This window comes from Notechis scutatus, chromosome 3 (assembly GCF_049901735.1).
Source record: "Notechis scutatus isolate UNSWTSFEM ecotype Mainland chromosome 3, rNotScu1.2, whole genome shotgun sequence".
In the NCBI taxonomy this organism is placed as follows: Eukaryota; Metazoa; Chordata; class Lepidosauria; order Squamata; family Elapidae; genus Notechis; species Notechis scutatus.
This window is the reverse complement of record NC_142011.1, coordinates 176,199,407-176,224,549: the sequence shown is the minus strand read 5'-3', so window position 1 is coordinate 176,224,549 and position 25,143 is coordinate 176,199,407. Positions and strand designations below refer to the sequence as shown.

Here is a 25,143-nt window from a genome sequence, read left to right as displayed (position 1 = left end):
TAAGGAAATGAATGTGTCCGGGTATGCACTCAATCCAAAATTTATGACAAATTCCAAAACTATGCTCACAGAATCTTTAACCCAAAACTCCAATCCTTGTTTTCCTTCTAATTCAAATGAAAATAGTTTAGTAACTGTCCAGATGGTTGGAAGTCAGAAACCCTTGGCAATCTATTCAAAATTGCTCAGTGATCTAATAGATGCTTCTCTAATTTTGTTCACTTCTTTAAAGCACTCTATTTTAACTATACTAGTTAGATGAATGGTTTCCTGTCATATATATATCTAAATTCCTGTCCATATATCTAAATAAGTTTGAAAATCATAGTTTAGTAAAATGTTAGCAATATATTACACCATCCTTAATGGCATTTCAGTTCTAAGGAAAACAATCATGAGTTGTATGTTATAAATATGTCATTGATTTACTTAAAACAGTTAAAAAGAGGGAAATTGACATTTTGAACATACATTATTATACAGGTTATAAAGTATTTTATTTGTACAAAATGAAATCAAAATATTTTAAAAAAACTGAAAATGAAAATGGGATTTAGCAATTCTTGTATTCCAAACCAAACAATAACAGTTTGCACAGCATGAGGACTGAAGAGAACTTGTATTGGTTCCCACACCAAGTCCAAATAGCCTAATCTTGTGTCCAGTTTGTGTGTGTGTGTGTGTGTGTATTTGTGCCTTTGAGTCAGAGTTGACTCCTGGCAACTTCCTGGACTAGGCCCTGCAATTTTCTTAGCATTTTTTTCCAGAAATTGTTTGCTACTGCTTACTTTCTAGGTTGAGAATGAGTGATTGTCTCAAGTTCATCTGGCTAGTTTCATACCTAAGGTGGAACTAGAACTCAGTCTCCCTTAATCATTATACAAAATTACTTTATTAACCACTGGAATTTCAATAAAGATTATGGCAAATGCCAAGTTCAAGATCCATATTAGCGTATGTTTCTGTATATCATTTGCCACATTAGCAAATGTTTTGTATGACAAAAAATATTTGTGGCCGTAATGGGAATTATATGGTTGTGGATGTCATTTGGCTGGATGATAGGAAAATTTGAAGTGAAAAATCATCTTCCAGTTGCTTATGTAAATATTAATTTTCATTATAAATAGATCAGTACATGCCCTTCATGAATTGGTAAAATCATGTATTTATTTCTGACAAAACATTAGGATTTCAAATTCCCTGCTCAGAGGGAATCTGTCAGGGTATATTTGCAAGATTTTACTTTAGATTAAACTTTCCTTGAGTAACGAAAAACCAGGCACTACCAGAAAATAAGCATGATGTTGGTTTCCTATACATATCTAAGCTAATTATTTCAGTTCTGTGATAATATATTTTGTCTCCAATAAACGGAAAGTTATTTTTATAGCCTGTCAAACGTAAGCACACATTTTGAATGTAGGTCTATCTAAATATATGCTGTATTTGAAACGTAGGTCACTTATGATGTCACTGCTGGCGATATGGACGAGATTCCAGATGGCAACCAAAATGCGTTTGCTTTTTCGCCAAGCTAAGTCGTGCCTCTACAATAGGTGACCTCACATCGTCCGTGAGGTTTTTTGGGCACCCCTTCCAGATGCAAGGCCGCAGTCGGAGAAAACACTTAATGGGCATGCGATGTCTGGTGCGTCCACGACGATATATACACCTATTTTATATATATATGTTTTTATATATATATAAAAACAAACCGCCTGGCACCATAAACTCGGGAAACCAGCACGGCACGCACGTGGCCTACGATCTTACCGAGTTCTGACGCCGTAATGAGGAGCTACGGTTTGCTTTGAACCTTTTTTTTTTTTTTTTAAATTTGAAAGGAAGGCCAGAATTTCATCAACCCGCCCGAAGACGTCCCGTGCCCACCTGGCACCGTCTACGACAGGGCTTCGGAGCGCATGCGCGCTTTTCACGGGATGGCCGGAGTTCCCACGTGACCCGTAGGGGCGGGGAGGGGGGGAGAAGCGAGGAGGAGAAGGAAGCGACCGGGGAAGAGTGCCGGCGTTACTGCCGCCGCCGCCGCCGCCCTGCGTCTCTCTCTCTCTCGGTCCCGGCCGGCGGCGCCGAGAGCGGACACTGTGGGGAGGCGGATCCATCATGGCGTCTATGCAGGTGAGCAGCCTGCGGCAGGCTGGAGTGGCGCGTCCCTTCGTCCCCAGGTGACTCTCTCGGGACTACGGAGAAGAAGAGTGGGGCGGAGAGCCGCGCTGCCGTCAGCAGGAGTCGGTGAAGGTTGGACCGGAGTCTCTGTCGCCCCTCTCGCTTCCGCTGACTTCCGTGAAGCGGCGGCGGCGGTTGGAGCTGCTCTGGCGTTTCCTTGCCCGAGCGATTGGAAAAAGCGCCGAGAGAGGAACTTCGTCCTGAAGGGACGGCCGGGCGAGAAGCCGGGCGAGGGAGCAGAGAAGGCCAGGAAGGAGAGAGGTTGAGAAAGGCTGAGGAAGGGACAGGCGACGGGAGGGAAAAGCCGAGTTGTCCTGCGGCTCGGAAGCTTAAGAAAGGCAGAGGTGGAAGCGGCGGACCAGGTTGGTCTTCACCGGGTGAGAGCAGGTGGCTGTTTCCTAGGTGTGGCTTTCAGAGACTTGGGCTGTGCTTGGCCTGGCTTAGTTGGTGGTGAATGTGGGAAGGGGCAGTAAAAGGCGCCCACTGGCTGAGGCAGGGCTGTGGCTGCTTCAGGAAATGAAATGTCTTCAGAAGCCCCTTTCTTCGGAGTCCTTGGAAGAATTGCGTGGCTCTGGAAGTATGGAGGAGAAGGAGTTTTGGTGGAGCGCCTGCGTGTGAGGGTTTGAGAAAGAGGGAGAGGTCAGGAAGTCTTGGTGTGCTTTCTTGTTTGTACGTCAATCAGGGCATATTTCGTTTTTGTAAGAGTGACAGTAGCCACTGCAGTTACCATTGGATCTATCATTCTCTGTATGAAGATCGAGTTCCGGTCCCATACATCAATTACTCTGACTTCAGGGATGCCTGTGTAACCTCAGGATTTCCGGATCACCCAGGGAGCCAAGTTCAAAAGAGTGGTGGAGGGAGGTGAAATAGGTCCAGGATGATCGGTTCTCCCCACGAAGTAGTTTATTACTGTTATCTTAGACACTTTGATGGCAGGCATATTCAAAAACAAGTATGTATGAGTTGTGAAATTCTAACTGGCATTTCTGTTTTGTCTTTGTGTTGGAATCAGGAAGTCAACCAGCTAATTGGCCACTGCAAATCTTATAATATTTGCTTTCTATCCATTGAAAAATCTCACCATACTGTCGATAGTAGAATTGTTAGTTTTTAATCATTTTCTTTTTTCTTTTTCTTTTTTCTCTCTCTGTGTTGTGTATGTGTTTGTTTGATATTTTAGTTCTATAATCAATAAAGTTTGTTTAAAAAAAGAAAAAAGAAAAATCTCACCATAACCATTTTCTACAGTTTAGTATTTATTTTTATTGCTTTTTAAATTAATAAAAGGACAACACAATACCCAAAAAAATAATAGTGATTTTTGTTGCATACATTGTAATTGGAGGTCCACTTCCACTGACATTCTTGCTACAGAAGTTAAGATGCTTTACCATTATCTAGATAATATAGGAACGTCTAATTATATTTTCCCTTCATTTTTTAACATTTTCTTGTTGAATTGATTTATTGATAACTATATAAAAAGTAATAATAGGTTTTTTAGTTTTAAAGAATTTAACAAGTTGTTCTAGTGTCTTAGAAACTGAAAATGCTGCTCTTCTGAATAATGTTAGCAAATACTGTAATTGTAAATATTGCCATTGACTTATATCTGATAGATGATTTATCTTTGTACGTAGGATATGTTAAAAAATTATTATCAGTTGATCCAAAGTCAATATGCCTGCTTCTAAGCTCTTTCCATATTTGACTTTCCCATGCTGTGTTTTTAATAGTATTTAAGAATTATTGAAGTTGTATTCTGCTCCTTAAAATGATTTACAGAATTAAAATAACATACTTTCACACTGAAATCTATGCGTAGCAAAGAAGACATCCTTTAAGTAGTTGATGAAACCAAAGAATTATAAATGCCCAGATTGCCTAAATCTTCAGAAAGGCTTAACAACCATAACGAGAGACTAACCCTAATTCTATCAACACCTAGGAACATATATAACTTACATTAAACCTGTTTTTCTTTTTAAAAAGATATATGAAGAATTAGTAGTTGTGCAAACTGTCATAGCAAGTCCATCATCCAATTAAAAATGGTTTTGCCTATTAAATGTTGGATGATACCGTGTTTCTCATATAATAAGGCCGGGTCTTATTTTTTTTTGAGCCCCGAAAAAATGGCTAGGCCGTCTTTTCGGGGGTGACTTAATTCCCCCCCTTGCATCTTCAGGCGGGCGGCGACGGCTTGGATGTTGACCTCGGCGTTGGTGGGGCACTTCATATCGGGGTCAACTCAGGCAGCACCATATCCGGGTGTGCAACAAAAGTACTTCCTAATGGCAAGCCCCCCCCCACCATTCCCCCCATTTCACATGTTTTAATATAGGCCTTAATTTGGGGGGAGGGGCTTAATTTCATTTCATGCCTATAAAACATGTTGGGACTTCCTATTGGGGGAGGCCGTATTGTTGGAGAAACAGGGTACATGTATTCAATAGTTTTCAGCTTAGCATAGGGCAATTTATTACCTAGTTAGTTGTGTGTAATATTTTGATTTCAATTAAAATGTTTAAATTTTATATATGTATAATTTTATTAAAAATTTAAACAATATAAAAACTAACAAGAACATACAAAGTATAAAAGAAATAAGAAAGAAGAACAATGACAAAGAAAAAGAAAAAATGCAAACAAAAAACACAAAGTTGCTGATTTTCTTTTCAGCAAGTATAATAACAAATAAAAATACTTCTTACTTTATGATTACAAAATCATTCTCTTTATTATATTACCCATTTCTGTCTAATTATCAAATCTGTAAGTCATACGTTCATTATTTTCTGTTTCTCACAAAAAGTCTTAAGGGGCTTCCACTCAGTAAATATAATGCCCTTTTTCTAATTAAATAAATCAATTTAGCTATCTTTGCAAATTCTATCATCTTCATCAACCATTCTTCTATTGTAGGTAACTTGAGTCTTTCTGCTTTTGTACATTTAATATTCTTGCTACAACTGTATAAAAATAAAGCTGTATGACTTTTTTTTCCAGTTCTTCATGTATCAGTCTCAAAAGAAAACCTCTGTTTTCTGTTGTTAATTATCAAAAGCTTCTGCAATAGTGTATTCATTTGCACCCAAAATTTTATGGCTTTTTTTACACATCTACTAAAGATAATAAAATGTCCCTTTACGTTGTTTACATTTCCAACATAAATTTAAATTACAAAGTTACATCCTGTGCAGTTTTTCTGGTGACATATAGCAATGATCCATCACTTTATAGAAATTCTCTTTAAGGTTATAACAAAATGTAAATTTCATCTTGTTGACCATTTATTTTCCATTTGTAGAGGGTTCTATTTCCAATTCAGTCTTTATATGTTCATAACATTTATACATTATTTTATCTACTTTAAAGTTTTCTGAGAATGATGTATAGGAGAGCCATTGAGAAACGTATTGCTTTGCTATTACATCTTCTCTTGACTTTATTTTACATTCTCCTTGAAAAAATTCTAATATCTCATGGTAAGCTAATCATTTATGTTTACTTAAATTCTCATTGATAATTGCTCAGAGCCACAAATGTGTTTTTGGGCAAAACCTGGATGTATATCTATTCCATATTTTCAATATGGTACATCTAACATGATTTTAAAAATCTATATTAACCTTAGTTTGATCATATGACAATCATGCCATCCAAATAATAAATTGTGTCATCTAGCTCCAGCTCCAAAAGTCTTTTATTTCTCAGCAATGCCCACTCTTTCACCCAAACTAAACAGTATGCAGAAAAATCCTATTATGGTCAGGTAAACCCAGTTCTGCTCTTTCTGTGGGAAAAGAAGAGACAGAGCTGGAGGCAGAGTCCAGACGGAAATCAACCTGGAGTCGTTACGTTCCCACAGTTGGTCCAAGTCTAGCTCTTCTTGAATTCTGTTAACTCTTATCTTGGGCCAATTTAGTGCTGACTGTTATTAGACTAGATTCTTGTTTACCAACATGAGCAATAAATTAGCTTAACTAGAACTTAACATGTGGACCTGATTCTTTATGCCTAACATTAATCTAATCAGTTAAGGAGAGACAGAGCCTGGAGGCAATCAAGAGAGGAATCAGTACAAATTGGCACTAGATAAGAGTTAATGATATTCACGATGGGCTGCTTTTGTGGACCTAATGACTCCAGGCTGATTCCTCTCTTGACTTTGCTTCTAGGCTCTGCCTTTCCTTCTCCTACATTTTGCTCTGCATCTTGTAACACTTTATATTTAACTATTGGCTTTTCCCCTTTTTATACAAGTGTAGGTATGTCCTGGTATGACCACAGGGGTGCTTCAACACCCCCCATCAGCTTATTTCCTCCATCTATGCCCCTTTTGGCTCCCAGCATTCTGAGGCCCCTGCCAGGGTAACTGGCCTTTGCTGTCTTCTTGTTGCCACTGCTAACCAAGCATGCCTGGCCTGACTCTTTGTGAGGCAGCTGCTAGACACAGGAGGCTTTTTTCCTCAGGCAGTTTCTTCATAAGACATGGGGGGAGATGGTCTCATGTGGCCAGCAGCTGCCTTGTGAAAGGCCAGAGTGGGTATGCTTTGTTAGCAGTGGGAGTAAGAAGGATGGTGAATATCAGCTGGGGTGGCAAAGCTCAGGACCCTAGCAGGGGCCCTGAGGGGCAAGGATGAGCCACACTGCTGGGCCAAGCTTTGTGCTGTGAAGGGCTTTGCTGTGTGCTAGGGATCATGGTGTAATGGAATGTGGATGACCTTGGGGGTAGTCAGACAAGAGAGGCAGGAGCTCCTAATGGATTAACAGTCAGAGGAAGAAAACTTAGGAAGGACCTGTCCTAATGGACCAAAAACAGTTAAAAGTGGCAGTGGAAAGTTTGTTCTTTCAGATTTGCAAAAATCTATTAATGTGGTGTTACAGTAAAAATTAGCTGATCTAGTTGGGGTTCCTTTCTGATTTACTTGGGAGAATGACATAGGGGTTTTTAGCAGGCCCAGAGTTGTGCTGTGCCAAGAAGCCTCTCTATGTTGTGCTGCTAGGCTGGGTTGGAGCTGGCTTCATGTTGTAAAGAACTTTGCGCGATGGCTCAGGGGTTTGTTGCAGCTCCAGACCTTTGGTGTATCAAGACGTCTCTGAGCAGCAGCATGGCAAGCAGCCTAGAGCAGTGTATGCCATATAGGATGTGGGCAAGGGTTTAACATCAAAGAGTTTTAATGCTGCCAATATTCTCCACCTTAGTAAACAAAAAAACCAACCCTTGATATCAGTGAATATTCTTCAAGCCAACTGTGATAAATTCAAAGCAACTGTATCTTTTTCCAGATTCACATAGCTACCCTCTATGATCTAAGGAAAAGATAATGTTTGGCATTTGAATCTGAAATATTGCATAGCCTTAAAATTACATGCAGAGCCAGTTTGATGTAGTGGTTAAGCCATCAGATTAGAAACCAGGAGATCATGAATTCTAATCTTTCTTTAGGCATAAAACCAGCTGGGTGACCTTGAGGCAGTCACTCATCCTCAGCCCTAGGAAGGAGGCAATGGCAAATCATTTGCAAAAAAAAAACCTTGGCTAAGAAAACTGCAGAGACTAATATATATGTATGTGTGTGTATACACACACACATTCAGACTCACATATAGTAAGGGAATTACCTATAAATATGTATTGGGTGAAATGTCTAGGGCATTAACAAGATAAGGAAAGTGTGCATAGCAAAGGATTATTTTTTATTTCAACTGTTTTGGGCAAAGTATTGTCCTAAATCAGAGGTCTTCAAACTTGGCAAGTTTAAGACTTGTGGACTTCAACTCCCAGAATTCCTCCTCTAGTCATGTTAGCTTAGGGATTCTGGGAGTTGAAGTCCACAAGTCTTAAACTAGCCAAGTTTGAAGACACTTGTCCTAAATTCAGGGCGTCCTCTTTTCAAATAACAATGATATTTAACTTATATGCTGCCTGGTAATTTCTTATGACTATTCTACGGAAGCTGCCATATTCACTTCAAAATAATAACTCTATTTTTCAAGCATTTCTGATTAAATTCTCTGGAAAAAGTATTTCTCAGCAACAAAATGAAGTAGGAAAAAATATAACAAAACATATAACAAAAGGACTGCCAAACACTTTCCATGTGTTTGAAGTTATATTGTACAGAACTTAATTTAACATGAGTCTTTAATGTTATTACATAATAAATATTCTCTTGTCGTCTTCTACACATAACTTAAAACTTGATTATCCTTTGGTGAAATTCCTGGGATATAATCCAAGAGTGGTTTTGAGAAGAAGACTCAAAGGCACATGGCAAGCTGAATGAGAAAAGAAAGTAGAAGGGAGTTCTGTTGGTCAAACAGACATATTTTCACATCAGATCTACCCCAAATTTTCCTATGGAGCTACTAGGATACTAAATACATTATATTCTATCATTATTTTCTGAAATTCTAGAATAGATTTAGGAGTACTATCCTGTAAATAAACTGGAGCTCACATATTTATTTAATTAGCATGCTTTGCAAAAGCATGTCAATCTTTAATAAACCAAATATAGCTTTATAAAAGGCAGTGATTTATAAGTACATATTTGTTTGTTACTCTATAAATTTATGTCAGTAGTGCTTTAATGGGGTAGGAGCTAAAATAAAGTCACAAAATATCAACTTCTGTAACTCCCTTGCAAAATAACAACATAGGGGAGGATTCATATGACAGTGAATAAGCATGCCCATTAATGCAAAATTTTAAAAGGTCTATTAAAAATGGAAAATAGGAAGTGAGAGTGAAATGAAATATTCAGGAGAGAATGAAGTTGGCTGAAATCCTGAAAAGAAGGATTCTTGTACTTTATTAGCATACACTGCCACATTTTATTCTGGATACACTGTTGGTCAGGTATTTGTATACATTTTTCCAATCCTCATTAATATTCTTTTTTAAAGCTGTCTCCTTAAACTTTGAGGTTTAAATAAGTGATGAACTGTTGGCAACATATTGGTCCCCTGTAGATATCTTAATCTCCATAATGATCAGAGGAAAATGAAATTCTGGGCTGATAAGAGTTTCATCAGTGTATGAATATTGTGAAACTTAGGGGAATGCATTATGTAGTATTTTTTTTAAATATGAATGTTCATTAAAGTGCATTTTTCTATAAGTTGTAGATTGCTTTTCCTGCATCTGCTTCATGTCTTTCAATTAAAAGTATACTTCTACTTTTTATCCTCATGCTTATGACAGCTCATGTTAATTTTCCCCCCCTCAGATTGACTATGGATGGTATGTGTTAATCTAAAAAATCTGGAAAGCAACAAGTAGTGGAAATCTATAGTTATCTCATGATTACTTGGAGAATATTTTGATTTTTTTTTAAGCTGCTAGGTGCAGGGATATAATTTTACCTAGTCATGTACTACTCTTATCTAATCAAACATCTATTTCAGGGGTCGCCAACCTTTTGGACCTCAGGGACCACCACACTCATAATTTTAAATCCCAGGGACCACTAACCGGTTCTGTGGGCATGGCCTAATTTGTGAGTGTGACTTGGTGATCATGTGACTAGCTGGGCATGGCTTGTATGTAAATATTATAAATATTTATATAAATATTGAATTTTTGATAAAAAAAGAGCAACTTTTACCCAAAATCAAGCAAAGCAGGTAGGCAGATTGAGTTGCTCACAGAATGACAGATTCATTCAGAAATGTATCGATCTGCCATTGGCTAGCTCAGTCTGTCACATAAAATTTGCTTGCAAGCAAACTCATAAAATTTGCTAGGAAGCAAATTCACAAAATTAACTCACAACACACCATGTATGTAAATATCGAATTTTTTATTTAAAAAAGAGCAACTTTTACCCAAAATCAGGCAAAGCAGGCAGGCAGATTGAGTTGCTCACAGAATCATTCAGTGATCTATCTATCTGCTATCGGCTAGCTCAGTCTCGCAAATTTGCTTGCCGTGAGTCTGCACTGAATAATAGAAGCTTCAGTCCTTAGGGAGGTTTGGCTGTGCTTAAAAGCAGAGCCGAAGATCTAAAGACTAGCTAGAAAGCAAGAAAGCCAACCATTTTCTGCTTCCTAGCTTATCTAAATCTCCTGGCACAGCAAAACAGATTATGGTCAGAAAAAGGAAAAATAGCAATTTAGCAGGCAAGTTTGCCAGGTAAGGAGTGAATGGGTGGGGAGGGTTCCTGTGGGCAATGTGGGCGGCCGAGCCTTGTGTTTCTGCACAGCCTGGATTAATTGCTTTGGGGGGGGGGTGCTCTGGGGGTGATATTTCTCTGTGGCCCACCAAAATTTTCTCACGGCCCATCACTGGACCACAGCCCACTGGTTGGCAACCACTGATCTATTTGATTTAATACCGTAAATAATAAAAACCCATTTCTACAACTTTCTTGTACCTTCACACATTAATTAATGTACTTTTCCCATTGAAATGTGTTCAATTCTCAGAGAATTGCCTTGACAAGTCCCTGCAATTTTTTGACAAAATGTTTCCAAAATGGCTTGCCCTTGCCTTCTGAGAGGTCTGAGGGATTGTGACTCTAGCCCAAAGTCACCCAGCTGGCTTTGTGCCTAAGACAGATCTAGAAATCACAGTCTCCCAATTCTTAACGACTAGACCAAGCTTCCTCTCAATATATTAATAGTATGATGTGATGTATGTTTCCTCTGAATTATCTCTGTATACTCAGTTGGGTTCATTGTTAAGTAAGTTTCACATATTTGCAGCTTTAAATTATATGAATCAAGTCTAGATCTGTTCTGAAGTCATGCTACATATGTGAACAGTTGTTCAGATAAAATTGAACTGTGTCCTTGTACTAATCATAAATTTAATTGGTGCTCAAGCCAATTTGCTAGATATTCTTAGAAGAATATTTAGATAGTTTAAAGTTTCTTTACTTTTCTGATATTTATTGTGCTAAAGAAATGTTGAACTTCATCAATAAATATTTTCTGTTGGATATCTGTTTCTCGTGCTGTACTGATTTTCCATATGACATATTTTGTTATTTGTGAAGGACAGCCTACCTGTTCCAGTCTTGTTCAGAAATAATAGTTCTCTGGATGATAACCAGCATGATATTTATTTATTTACTTACTCATCTCTACTAGGCTTATATGCTATTTGAGTCATTACCAATTCTTAGCAGCTTATGTATCCTTAACCTACCTTTGTAGGTAAGATTAGAACAAAATATAGTTAAGAATAAAATGTAAGCTACTGTTGACTTGCAACACAAAATGCAAAGCAAATAATACACATTATGATTATGCTGTTTAAAGGCATAAATAATAGGCTTGGCCATTCAGATTGGGCAATGTCTTATACTATATAGATAACAACTTTAAGGACTATTCAAATACTTTATGAAACGGTTAAAGATTTTTCTTTTTCTTTAGAAGAGGCTACAGAAAGAACTGCTAGCTTTGCAGAATGACCCGCCACCAGGAATGATCTTGAATGAAAAGAGTGTACAAAATTCAATTACACAGTAAGTATATGTATTTTTATTACAGTTGTGAAAGATATGATTTGTAGGAAAATGCAAACATATTTGCCATTATGATATCACTAAATACTTAGTTTGATCCACTTATTCTGTTTACATTGCTATCGTTGCTTGGATATAAATAAGATGCATGTTTAAAAAGGATACCTTTTTACCATGAGTTACCGTGTGGCAAAATGGATAGCTAAATTTTACAAATAAAAAAATACTTTCTATTTATTTCAAGGTATGGAGAGTGCTGTGATATTTTATCACAGTTTTAAACAATCTAGGTTTGTGATATTAGGGCATGAAATACTGCTTTGTAACATACATAGGCAATATGATACATATGGCAATAAATGGCAATCCTTAAATTCTACTTATGAATTTATTTATATCTATATGCATATTCTGTGTGGGTGAGATCTTTTTTGTTTTGGGGAATTGGGAATAAATTTTGTTTGCCCCTTGTCATGAATAGATTATTTTAAAGTTCTACCCATTCTCTACTACAGGATGGCAGGACCGATTCATAAGGGGGCCTATACGGTGGTTATGGATGAAGGAATTGTTTCCCAATTGTCATTTTTGCATATTATTATGATAGCTTGTTTTTATTGTGTTTTTAATTCTGTTAGCTGCCTAGAATTGCTGATTGCAAGATGGGTGGCCATATAAATTTATTTAAGGAAATAAATAAAAATTTGGTCCAGCAAGTGCCAGATGAACACAATTGAGTTTCACAAGGTACTAGCTAGAATTCTGATGATCAGCTGCTGAGGCCTTAATCACCACTTGAATAAGGAGCTGGTGATTATGCCTGCCTCTTGATATGCTTATGTACATTTCTATTTTGTGAGCTGCAAGGTTTTGTGTTCTCCCATAAAGGCCCTCAGATGGAACAGCATACTCTTGAGACTTGTGTACCCCAACCTTACCTGCCTTTCAAAAGACATTAAAGGCCGTTTTCTCCCCTCAGACATTGGCTCTAGAAATGGTATTACCCATTAGTTGTTTTTTTCCCCTTGGCACTTATGTGTGTATATGTTGTTGTTTTATACTTTTATTGTGTATATATTTATATATTTTGTAATTTTATTTATATCACTAAATATTTCACTATTGACTACGTTGGCTGAGTTTATTGAGATTTTTATTTCAGTAGTAGCTGGTGAATCAGCCACATATTGTTCTGTACCATTTTGGTAAAAGGAGGATGGTTGAGGAATGTATGACTTTAAAGAAAGTGATATGCTCTATAATAATACTTGTAAGAAGTAAGTTGAAGGAGACTACTGCATGCAACGTAAGAGTGAGATAAGCAATATTTTAATTCAAATTCCTGTCAGCATCAATACATGTGCTCTATGTAAGGGATTGTGGAAATTTAATTCCAGATAATCTGCACCAGATTGCTTGTTCCTAGAGACAAGTAAAATTCTTCAATTAAAGTGGGTAAATATGTTCCAGGAAAATATTACGAGTTGGCTTCTGCTAGCTTTAGAATTGTTTCATTACTAGAACCACATTCTTCACAAGGAGGTTTTTTTTTTCTTTCTTCCTAGCATTTTCCTGTAAGTTTCCTTTCCTCCCCAGATCAACTAAGTGTTGATCCATTGGTTATGACAGGAATTGAGTGACCAGCTTGTTGCTTGAGCCTGATGTTGTGGGTTGACAGACAGTGACTGCCACAAAGTCATCTAGCTGGTTTTCATGCCTAAGGTGGATTAGAACTCACAATCTCCTGGTTTTGTAGCTTGTTGCCTTAACCACGAAATCAGGCATGTCCAACCTGTTGCCTGCAGGCTACATGCAGCCCTGGACAGCTAGTAATATGCAGCCCCACAAGATATAATAAAAATAATTAAAAGTTAAATATATTAACTGTATTATATATTTTATGTTGCTCCAAACAATTCTTTGTTCAATGTGCCCCGGGCAAGCCAAAAGTTTGGACAACCATGCACTAGATCAAATTGACTCACTCCTTAAAAGAATTTCTGCTCCAGAAATATCAGCTAATCATAAACCTCTTCCTTCTCTAAGGCAGCAAACAACAATGTACAAATAAGCAAGTAACAAGCAGTGGATAACTTTAATAAAGGCTGTAAAAAGTTTTAATCTTTTTAGTTTGATTTGTTATTACGGTATGCAGTATTTGCATTTATTAAAAAATAACAGACACATTCAATGCAAACAGGAATTGGGGTTAAAAACTTACTGAATGATCAAGAAGTAGAATTTTATTAGTGACTATTGTGAAGCCCTACTTAGTTGGACACAATCAGGGAAGCAAGAAATATGAGTAAGGTATCTTTCATTCTAGTCTGGAATAAATACAGAATCTTATACACTATACAGGAATGTTCCACCCTCATTTATAATTATTTCATTAAAGCAGAGCCTATGAATGATTTAGAATATTTCTTCACACTTTTTTGCCACCTGGCTGCCATTTTTGGAAATGACTTGCTGGTGGTTTATCTTATTTCTTTTGATTGTCAGTATCTATTTTTCCATTTCTTTCTCAACCTCCTCACAATTTCTAAGAGGAAAGATGATAATTTGAGAATGATTCAAGAGGCAGTTAAGAAAATACCAGTACATAGCTATCCATTGCTCTGTTGTTTGGGAAATGGTAAACCAGCCTAATGATTCAGAGAAAGGGAATTAGAAATTGAAGAATTATCTGCCTGAAGAATTATCTCCAATTGTTAATATTTCTGTAATCTAACTTCATTTTTTCTTCAAAGGAGAATATTTATGGAGAATATTGCTTTTGGTAAAGTACATATAATAACCTTTTAAGAAAAAAAGAGAGCCCATAATTCTAGGATTTTTAAGGTGTTTTTGAAATTGGGGACTAGCAATTTGCAAACAATAACTGACATCAAGTTACTTACAGGAGATCAAATACTATAGTTATATATTTTCATCATTGTAAACCATTTTCTTTCCCAAGGTGGATAGTAGACATGGAAGGGGCTTCTGGAACATTATATGAAGGGGAGAAATTTCAACTGCTATTTAAATTCAGTAGTCGGTATCCATTTGATTCTCCTCAGGTAATTTATCATATGCTCAATTAAATTATAAAATATTTGGTAACATTGAATGTTTATTGAAATTTTGCTGTGATAGCTCTTAAGAAAACAGCAAGAATGGTTTAATCACATATCTGGTACCTGCAGGGATTGAATGAAAAGCATTGTGTCCAATTTTATAAGACATCAAAAGATAATAATAATATATGGTAGAAGCTTTGAGGTTTTTTTTTTAGCAAGTTCTTTTACTTCAGTTGTTAGGAAGCTGCTGTGCTATTGTTTGTAAAGTGGAAACCTGCAGTGAGTACTTGTTGGCAGGCTTCAAGCAATGTGTTGCAGTTGAATTTTTGACTGTTGAATGAGTCCTTCCAACTGACATTCACCACTAAATGTAGATTTTTTAAAAATCTTGATGACTGTATTAACTTTAATATGTGTTCTTGAACCAAGACATATAAAGATGGTGAATTGGGAAGAGTTGATTTGCAGGTGGGGTGTCAAAATGGTGGCCTGCGGGCCAGATGCGTCACACGCAGGCCACGCCCACCCCAGCTCCATGAATGGGAAAATGCTGTGAAACGTCACGTGATACCAATATGATGTGGCGAGTTTGACATCTGTGATTTACAGTATGTGATCAAAAATGAAGTAGCTGAGGAGTTTCATTTCAGAATGGTTGATGAACTAGGACGATTGGCGATTACTAAAAAGGAAATTGCTATCCATCTCACAGGAACATTTATATAAATGTACTGGATTTTAAACTAAATAATGGAAATTAGAGTAACTAGGACATTATTAAACTCTATGACCATAAACTGGGCTCATCTGGAAAAATTGAGTAAGGAAAAAAACCTTGAACCATTTTATTACTAGCTGTTTAATAACAGTACATATACTCTTCAACTTAAAACATGTCATTTAGTGACCATTTGAAGTTATAATGGCACTGAAAAAATGACTTATGACCCTTTTCACACTTAACAACCATTGAAGCATCCTCATGATCATGTGATCAAAATTCAGATGCTTGACAACTGACTCATATTTATAACGGTTGCAATGTCCTATGGTCATGAGATCATCTTTTGTGACCATCTGCCAAGCAAAGTCAGTGGGGAGATCGTGATTGTGCAGTGATTCACTTAACAACTGTGGCAAGAAAGATCATAAAATGGGGCAAAATTCACTTAACATTTGTCACTTAGCAGCATAATTTTTGGGCTCAGTTGTGGTGGTAAGGACAACCTGATTAGGCAATAGCATCTGAAGTAACAGAATGTACATAACAGAATGTAACAGAGAAACAGAATTGGAAGAGATGTTGGAGGCCTTCTAGTCCAGGAGACCCTATGCCATTTCAGGCAAATGGCTGCCCATTGTTGGAGCACCCACAACTTCTGGAGGCAAGCTATTCCACTGATTAATTGTTCTCACTATCAGGAAATTTCTAGGATGGTTCGCTTCTTGATTAATTTCCATTCATTTCTTTTTGGCCTTCAAGTGTTTTGGAGAATAGGTTGACCCACTCTCCCTTGTGACAGACCCTTAAATATTGGAAAACTGCTGTCATTGTCACCCCTAGCCCTTCTTTTCATTAGATTAGACATACTCAGTTCCTACAACCTTTCTTCATATATTATAGTGTCCAGACCCCTAATTATCAAATCATCATCTCTACATGTGTTCTAGTCTCAACATCATTTTTATATCATGGTGACAAAAACTGCAATATTTAATGTATGGTCTTACCAAGGCATTATGAAGTAGCATTTCATATTATTCTATCTGTTAATGCAGCCTATGACTGCTGGCTTTTTTGTAGTTCCAGCACACTGCTGGCTCATATTTAAGTGGTTGTCCAATAGAACTCCTAAATCCCTCAGTTATTGCTATTGAGGCAGGCACCACCTATTCTATACCTGTGCAACATACTTAATGATAAAGTTTCATTAAATTCAAGACTGACATACTGTGCTTTATGAAAGATCAAATTTGATTCATATCCTTCTAACATCTGTTATTTTACAGATTATGTCCACGTTTGAATTGAAATGTTTTTATATAAAAATGGAATATTTTACAAATAGCATTAGTATACTTTTTGATCTATTATCTTAATAAAATATTAACTTGATTTTTACTTTATAGGTTGTGTTTACTGGTGAAAATATTCCTGTTCATCCTCACGTTTATAGCAATGGACATATCTGTTTATCTATTCTAACAGAAGACTGGTCTCCAGCTCTTTCAGTGCAATCAGTTTGTCTTAGCATTATCAGCATGCTTTCAAGCTGCAAAGAAAAGGTATGAAGTTAAGAGATAATGTTCCAAGAATGTTATAAGTTTAATGGTAGTAGAATGCCCCACTCTAAACCAATTATGTTTCTTTTTCTCTTTAATGATATTTAGTGGACCCTAAAATAGGTACATTGTTAAACAATGCACTTCAAAAAAACTCAGAAGGGTTAATTTATGTAATTACAATGCAAATTAGTTAGATAACAACCAATGATTTTTCTTTCCAGCCTCTGGAGACCAACAAAACAGAATAATTGTCTTCAAATGAAAGCTTATTACCTAGTTTCACTTAAATTAATGTGAAGTTCCTGCTTCATATTGCCACATTTCTTAATTCACATAGAGTTGTTATTTCAAGTAATCCTGAAAAGTTCATTGGTCATCTTATGAAAGTCACATGCTGGTAATAGGTATTTAGTGAGATATTTGTACACTTAGTAAGCTTGATATTAATAACATTTTGAATGCTGTCTTCAAAGCAAATTACAGATATTTAAAAACCCTGGTTTTTAATGGTTTTCTTTCTAAAATAAAATTCATCATTTAGCAGAGCACACTTGGGCAACAATGAAATTAAGATGGCTCTTTGTATAGTTGCAGATAATTTCCTTGGTATATGTTGCAGTGTTATAATATCTAAAACATGCCTTCCTTAGATTGAGACTATTCTTGTATGGCTTAAAAAGAACTAATATTAAACACATTCAGGCAATATAGCAATCTTTCTGATATGCTACTCATACTAGGTATCTTTTACTAACATACATTATAAATACTAGATGGCTCATGTGCAGAATATAATTGGAAGCACATTTTCTTCCCATATATTCAAAGTGTGTGGTACAGAAAGAGTAGGAGGAAGACTTCTGATTATTATTTCCTCTAGAATATGCTATTTAAAGTTGGGTAGAGAAATATTTTCTTCTATCATTTAGTCTGCTTATGTATTATTCACTTATTTATTTCTTTATCCAGATTATTTTTTGACACAACTTGAGTGTTTTTCCAAACCTGTGCTGAAAACATACTAGTTTTCTCTAGTTTATTCAAACATGACTAAGAAGGTATTTGTTTAAATATGTATGCCTGTACATCAAGAATTATAAAGTCACCTGAAATATTAATAATTTATTCCCTTAAGTTGTGTAAGAGTTGAGGAGCAGTCAAAAATATTGCAAACCAGGAATAAAATCTTGGAAAAGGAACTTACAATTTTTTTCTTTTATTTCAATGAATGCTTTTCTAAAATTTCCTGTCTGCCTTCCCTTCATTTGTTAGATTTATATCCTACTTTCAATTGAGCCACTGATTTAGTTTTGTACAATTGAAGTCAGCTTATAATTTAATATAGTTTTACTTTATTGCAGAGAAGACCACCAGATAATTCATTTTATGTAAGAACATGTAACAAGAATCCAAAGAAAACAAAATGGTGGTATCATGGTAAGCATTTAGTTTGAAAACAATATTCTAAGTAATGAATAATTAGTACTTAATTTACAAAACTTCCTGTATGATCCTTGAATAAGTTTCTTAATATTCACAAATAACACAATAAATGAGTTTACTGTTAAATTACTTAGTCTTATCTTAATGAATTCAGATAAGAAAGATCTACATCTTATAGGCATATGAAAATTTCAGATACAGAACTTTTCCAAGAAATCTGCTAGGGAATGAAGTTTTGGCATTCTGAACTGCAAAAGCACTGAAAACAGGCTTTCATATATGTAATGCATATGTTGAGCTTTAAGGATTTTTCTCATATTGAGAATAGACATGAATAAATGAACCAGTTAGTACTTTTAGTATAAAGCAGTGCATCATATCAATAGAATGAAATAATGAATAACCTTACAGCTTGGTATAGAAATCTATTGAATGAATAGATCATTAACAAAATGGAATTGAACTGAAGAAATAGGTTGCCAAAGCTAGCATAAAATAAAGTGCAATGAATAGTTTAAAATATAACCATTTGTTTACTCTGCACGGAAATATCAAGACAAAATAGTATTGAGAGTTTTCTACCACCTCTCATCCTTCAACCATTTTATGATGTGAAGGTGCTTGCACAGCAACAGATTTTTTTTTTTCTAAATCTTCTACGGTTTCTGAGCCTTTGGGCTTTTTGTATATTTGCATTTTTATTTGAAAAATGCACTAGTTTACTAAATAGGTAGTTGAGCCTTAGTACATTGTCAGATTTGTTTAAACAAAAGAAAGCAAGTCAGTGGTTCAGAATTATATTTCTCTTCCAAATTTATAATTTTAATCCTTATTTTAATTTGTTGAAGTGGTACTGTTAAGGGATATTCCAACAATAAATATCTTCATAGGATTTGAACAATGTATATGTACAGAATATAATACTTTACATTTTATTTTTCTTTAAAGATGACACTTGTTGACACCATCATTCTATGAATCGCCTAACAGAAGATAGTCCTACTGAGAAAATGAGCACTTTGATCATTCAGTCTTTGAACTTTAACCTCCTGACTGGAAATGATAAATAGGCAATGAAGACTACTTCCTTTGACTGAATTTTTACTAGTATGCATTCTGGGCACATGTTGATCGCTGGTTCACACCATGCTATTGACATGCCTTTCGTAGTCATACAATGTTAATGCTGGAAAATGTCATTCAATTTTAACATTTGGAAGAATTCCAGGTCTTCATATATTGTGCAATAATATGAATTTCTTGGTGGTTTTGGCATATCCATTGCCATAAAAGATTGTATCAGGAAACATATATGCTTTCCACACAATAGTTTAGATGCATGATAGGGCCTATGAAAGGTTTTAAGTATATTAGGATGATAAGTAACCTATCTTTTACTTTGAAAGCCACCTAATTTGTTTAGATATGGATTCTGTGCACTGTGATCATAAAACTAGCAGCATAAGTTAAAACATGCTTAACTAAGAAATTAATAAGAACATTGCATATCTACTGAACTGTCAGTGTCTTGACAAGCAAGTTTTTTCAAGTTATGTCAGCAGAGAGGTACGTTCTATGGTAGAATAAATATCTTTTATTTATGTATGTTATAGAGAAGATATGAATAAATAAGGCAGAAGTGGTTTAATCAAGGAAACCCATGTTATGAAATAGAAACAAGTAGCAGGATAAAACTGAATTTGCTGCAGTCCATGATTGGGCTTGTTAATATGTATACTAGAGCTATTTTCCAAGTAGATTGCACACGGTTATTTCATACTAGCCTTCAGCATGAGCCCTGTTGCCTACACAATACTTCATTTATTTATATGTCTAGAAATTTTTGAGTTCACCGTTTCTTTTGTGGTCTTATATGTCATATTTGAATGTTACAAAACAATATTTTCACTGAAAAGCTATCAAAAGATATTTTCTTGTAAATTATTTCTTTATTAACATTTATCTTGTCTTTTCTGTACCATAAAGGAAGAAATACATTTTGGACAGAGATGAACTGTTTTGACAAAAAGTGTGGATCTTTTTATTTAAACTTAAGACAAATATATATAAATATATATATTTTTCTTACCTTACTTGTCCCATACAGCCATAACAATTTTCCAGGTTTTCTTTAAAGATACGACAAAAAGTAGATTTACCTTTTATACAGAAAAACAATTGTTAAACAATAGTGAATTGATCTTCACCTATATGTAATTTTATGATACTGGATCTAGGCTGTCTTTTTAGGAAGCAATGATGTGTCTTTTATAAACTTGCTACCTTTACACATATGCAAACTTTCTATTTCAGTGCTCTTTTTAATGTTGCCTTATTGTTGCACTAAAAAAAAATCAAATCTAGTAGTCAATAAATGAATGTCTGAACTGCAGAGTAAACTTCTTACTTGATTTTTAAAGTAAGAATCATATAAGCAAAACAAATCTCCCAGGATTGGCTGAAAATACTCAAGTGTGTGTGGATTTTTTTTTTAACTGCTGCATTGAATCTTACAAGTTTTATAGATATGTATATACTACAGTAGCTATAATATTTAAAATCAATATATTTGCTAAGCTCAGGGGTGGGAAGAAATCAAATGAAAGAAAAAGAGGTGTTCTGTCCAGGCACTGAATTCCAAATTATTGGTAGATCAGTTTTAAATAAGGGTATTTTACCTTTTCTGTTTTGAAGAAGATTACTGGCCTCTTACTCAGAACTAAGATACTGTGGGAAAACTTGTGTGTGTGTATTTCTCCATTGCATTATTAATGTTACTAGTAATTTTTGTTCAAGCCAAAAATAATGTCGATGTTGAAGTTTGTATCCTCCTTGATTTTCTTCTAGCTCTTTTTCCATTTGTAAATTAAATTGTGAACACGTTAAAAAGTGTATACATGAAGGGTACCACTAATTATTTAAATGGAATCTTCATAGTTCCACAACCCACAGAAACTATGTATTCATACATTTAGATAATGTCAATCTGTTCTGTAATTCACTATGAAGGACCTTCATGTCTGGAAGTTCAATTCCATCTTAAAGATTAATGCAACTGTTTCCATATAATATCTAATTTTTAAAGGTCAGTTACATAATCCATGCTTTAGTCCTGCATGTATTTTATTTGCCTATAGATTTCTCAGTTTGGATTAAATCAAAATTGCTCAACAAAATACTACTATTTATACTATTTCTTGAGTGTGGAGACTGTTTAAATATGTAATAAGGATTTTAAACCAGAATTGTATTTTCATAAGTTGTATTTTCATAAATTGTATGATCCCACATTAGGAGGCAGAGGAAGAAATCAAGTTTTGCTTTTTTCGCTTTACCCTTAAAATTCTGTGTCATCTGAAAATCTGTTTTGGAAAAATTAGGAGCTCACTGCAAATGTATATGAATGACATAGTGAAAATGAAGGATTGATGCAAATGATCATTCCTTTTTTCCCCATAAAAATGGTGTCACTGAAAAATATGTTCCCTACAACTGGTACATGCCAAGTTTATTCTGTGCTCTCAACAAGAAGTTCAGGATCTACTTTCTACTTAATCACAGTTCAGTCTGCAATATATACAATATATATGTTTTTTTCCCTGAAGGCTGCCCATTTTTATCAATTGCACTTGGTAGCAAACATCACAGTTTATTATTCATTTTATATATGCAGTATTTTGCTTAAAACATGCAAGGCAACTTATATAGAGATCTTAATTTTATCCTAGTTATCAACCTGTGAGGTGGATTGAGTTAAAGGAGAATGATTGATCTAAATTCAGTCATTGAATTCCTTGGTTTCGGTTAATGTTAACCACTCTCTTCAATATCATTTTAAAGTTTTATAGTCACTTGTATGTTTTCTTCATTATTTATTTTTGGTATTATAGTAGCCTAGGCTATCTTTTCTAATGTTATGAACAAATAACCACCTGTCTTGGTATCAGTTCTTAGTTAAATTATCTTTTCTGCCCTTCATGGTAAAAAAAAAAGTCAGTTTATATATTTCTGTTGTATAATATGATGTTGGTGTATGAAAAGGACATTCTCTTACCTCCATGAGAAGTTTTCTCAGAAGGTCCAGACAAATATATTAAAAGCTATGAAACAATCAAATTGCTCAGCAATGCTGTTTGGATATTAATATCCTATTTTTTTCAGTGAAGATGGATGCTGTGAATTAATTCAGTTTGCCTGCAGTCCACTTTCTTCTAATCTGTTTAGGAAATTTGCCTCAAGGTCTGTAGCAATAGACAACTATGATTGCATTTAATTTGCCAGACTCCTCTGTTGATAGCAGTCTGAAGATTTCTACTTAGACCTTGACTGAACTCAGTACGTTTTTTAATGTTGCAGTAGCACATCTTTTCTCTAATTATACCTCATGCTTATTATTAGATAAGCAAATACATGAATCTATTTTCACTTATTGCTGTTGATTTGAATTGGGTTGCTGATTGTTAGGTGGGAATACTTACCAAAACTCATCAACTGAAGCATATGAATTGTTTTAAAGTAGTTCCAAATCTTCATTTTCTGGCCAAAAACAAAACAACTTAAATTGATTATTGTAAAAATTATTTTAATTATTTCATGAATTACTAAAAACTGGAACAAGGAAGACAAATTGGTTTTTACATTTTATTAATATAGTCTACAATATTTGCAGTGAAGAATGAACAATGGGCAGGATAAAATAATATAGTTATTGCTGGTAATTTATTAAAATGTGATAAAATTGCTTATATATTAAGCCATTCCTATTTCTCAGCATTTTCAAACCACCAGTTTTGTCTAGATGCAAATGACATAGATCTAATTTTTAGTATTCAGTATTGTATATATTATGCTGTTTATAGTTTATGCCAATAAAAGAGGATGGATGCACAGCATAAAATTCAGTAGACATTTTTGCATTCAGTTACTGAACTGGAAAGTTGTTGTGGTTAGCTGGTAGCAGGTGCAGATGGCTGAGGAGAGCGATGACTCTGATGAGGGGCCAGGACCATCAGGGAGTGGACTGCTGCCTTAAGAGATTGTGGGGGCTGGCAGCAGTGACAAGGAGGTTCCCGAGGAGCCTGTGCCAAGTGCACGTGCATGAAGGATTACTCAGAGGAAAGAACAATTATAGCAGCACAGGCGACCTCAGCAAGGCTGCAAGGTAATGGCCTCTCCCTCAAGAGGATAAAAGCCAGGTTTGAAAAAGCGTTCTTTGCAGAAAGCAAAGAAGCTCTTAGCTCAACTGGTGGACATCTTAGTTTGTGAATCTTGTAAATTAGTTCTTATCTTTGGGTTTTTGGCAGCCTTGACAAACAACTTGGCAAGGCTCTTGTCAGAGATAATTGTTTCTTTTTTTTGTTGTTGGAAAGCAGCCTTTTATCTGTAAAGGAACAGCATTCGTGATTTAACCTTGAAAGGTGGGGGCTGCTGCCTTTGTGTTTGCTCTCTGGGGACCTGGTTGGGTCAGAACAAAAGTAGAAAAACAAGACTGATCTGGGAGGTAATGGTACAGTACATATTTTCTCTCTCTTTTTTTAAGAATAACTAAGAAGGCAAATGGACTTAATATTTTTATTTTCTTAAATTACTTTTAAGGCTTAAACCATAAATTGCTTAAAGCTTTTAAGGAATTTGATGACACACATAATCTGCCTAAATGTCTAAAAGCTGCATCTATCTGTACTTTATACGATTTCCCTTTATATCCACTTTTTTAAAACTTGTTTATTGTGGATACTATAATTTTTCATTCATTAGTATCAGGAAAGGCAGCCAATGGAAGCAAAATAAAACAAAATATAAACATTAAACATTCTAAAACAACTGAAAAGTTGTGATTGAAAAGATGTGGCCAATTGCTTTTTCTAAAGTTTACTGAGGTAGATATAGACTAAACGTTCTCTCCCCTTGGAAAGTTTTCTCCCCTATTAAATATAAAATCCTTTTGAAATATGCTAAAGGCTCTTTATGGATACATAGCTTAATTTATATAAATGACATGACTCACATTTTTGGAGAAAAAAAGCCTTTTTTAATATATGGCAAATTATCAAATGTAATCAATTATATTTTAAATTTACAGTACATTGGTAGAAATCACTTGACTCACAGCTTGTGCTTAACAGCAAATAGTCTAGGAGGGATTTTCCAAATTTGTCTTGTGTGCCAGTTGTGCCATTCTTAGATGAGAATATTCTTATGGAATAGACATGCTTTAATCAGTTGATGATTGGATTACTGCAACACACTGAGGCTGCTCTGCAAGCCCTTTAGAATGGTCCAAAACACAGTGGGGCGAAACTGGTATGGGTGCACCATTGAATATCCATGTCATGCTGCTACTTTGTGAACTGCATTGGTTACCAGTGAGCTTCCAAGTAAATTCAAGGTCCTATTGGTCATCTATAAAGCCTTTCAAGGTACAGGGTCTAGATATTTGTAGGACCATCTCTGCCTATTGTTTCTGTCTGCTTTAAAAGAAATATATCAGGATCAGCATGCTTGGGATTACATCAATAAAGAGTGCCATCTTAGGGGACACACCAAGTATGCTTTCATTGTTCCTGCTGCCTTTTGGAATGGTATTAACCCCCCCGCACCCCCAATCCTAATGACTCTATAATCTTGCTGGCTTTTAGGAAGACATTTAAGACCTGGCTGCTCCCACAGGGTTGGAA

General features: G+C 35.4%; 1 protein-coding gene across 4 annotated transcripts; it reads left to right on the top strand.

Annotated features, from left to right (window-relative positions):
* Window positions 1-1,915: 1,915 nt before the first annotated feature.
* On the top strand, window positions 1,916-20,849 carry UBE2W (ubiquitin conjugating enzyme E2 W). 4 transcript variants are annotated; one of them, XM_026691655.2, is made up of 6 exons: window positions 1,916-2,139; window positions 11,581-11,672; window positions 14,635-14,737; window positions 16,868-17,023; window positions 18,385-18,460; window positions 19,415-20,849. In XM_026691655.2, the coding sequence occupies exons 1-6, from the start codon at window positions 2,125-2,127 to the stop codon at window positions 19,426-19,428; spliced, it is 456 nt and encodes a 151-aa protein (XP_026547440.1). In that variant the 5' UTR covers window positions 1,916-2,124; the 3' UTR covers window positions 19,429-20,849. The 4 variants fall into 4 exon arrangements, with proteins under 4 accessions (XP_026547440.1, XP_026547432.1, XP_087818000.1 ...); XM_026691647.2 differs by having other exon boundaries at window positions 1,974-2,139; window positions 11,584-11,672; XM_087961874.1 differs by having other exon boundaries at window positions 1,989-2,549.
* The last annotated feature ends 4,294 nt before the right edge of the window (window positions 20,850-25,143 follow it).

What these genes read in the sequence shown, in the direction of transcription:
- UBE2W (XM_026691655.2), top strand. An exon ending in ATCCATTTGATTCTCCTCAG is followed by an intron (nt 14,738 to 16,867) that starts GTAATTTATCAT and finishes TTTACTTTATAG; the next exon opens with GTTGTGTTTACTGGTGAAAA. An exon ending in TTTCAAGCTGCAAAGAAAAG is followed by an intron (nt 17,024 to 18,384) that starts GTATGAAGTTAA and finishes ACTTTATTGCAG; the next exon opens with AGAAGACCACCAGATAATTC.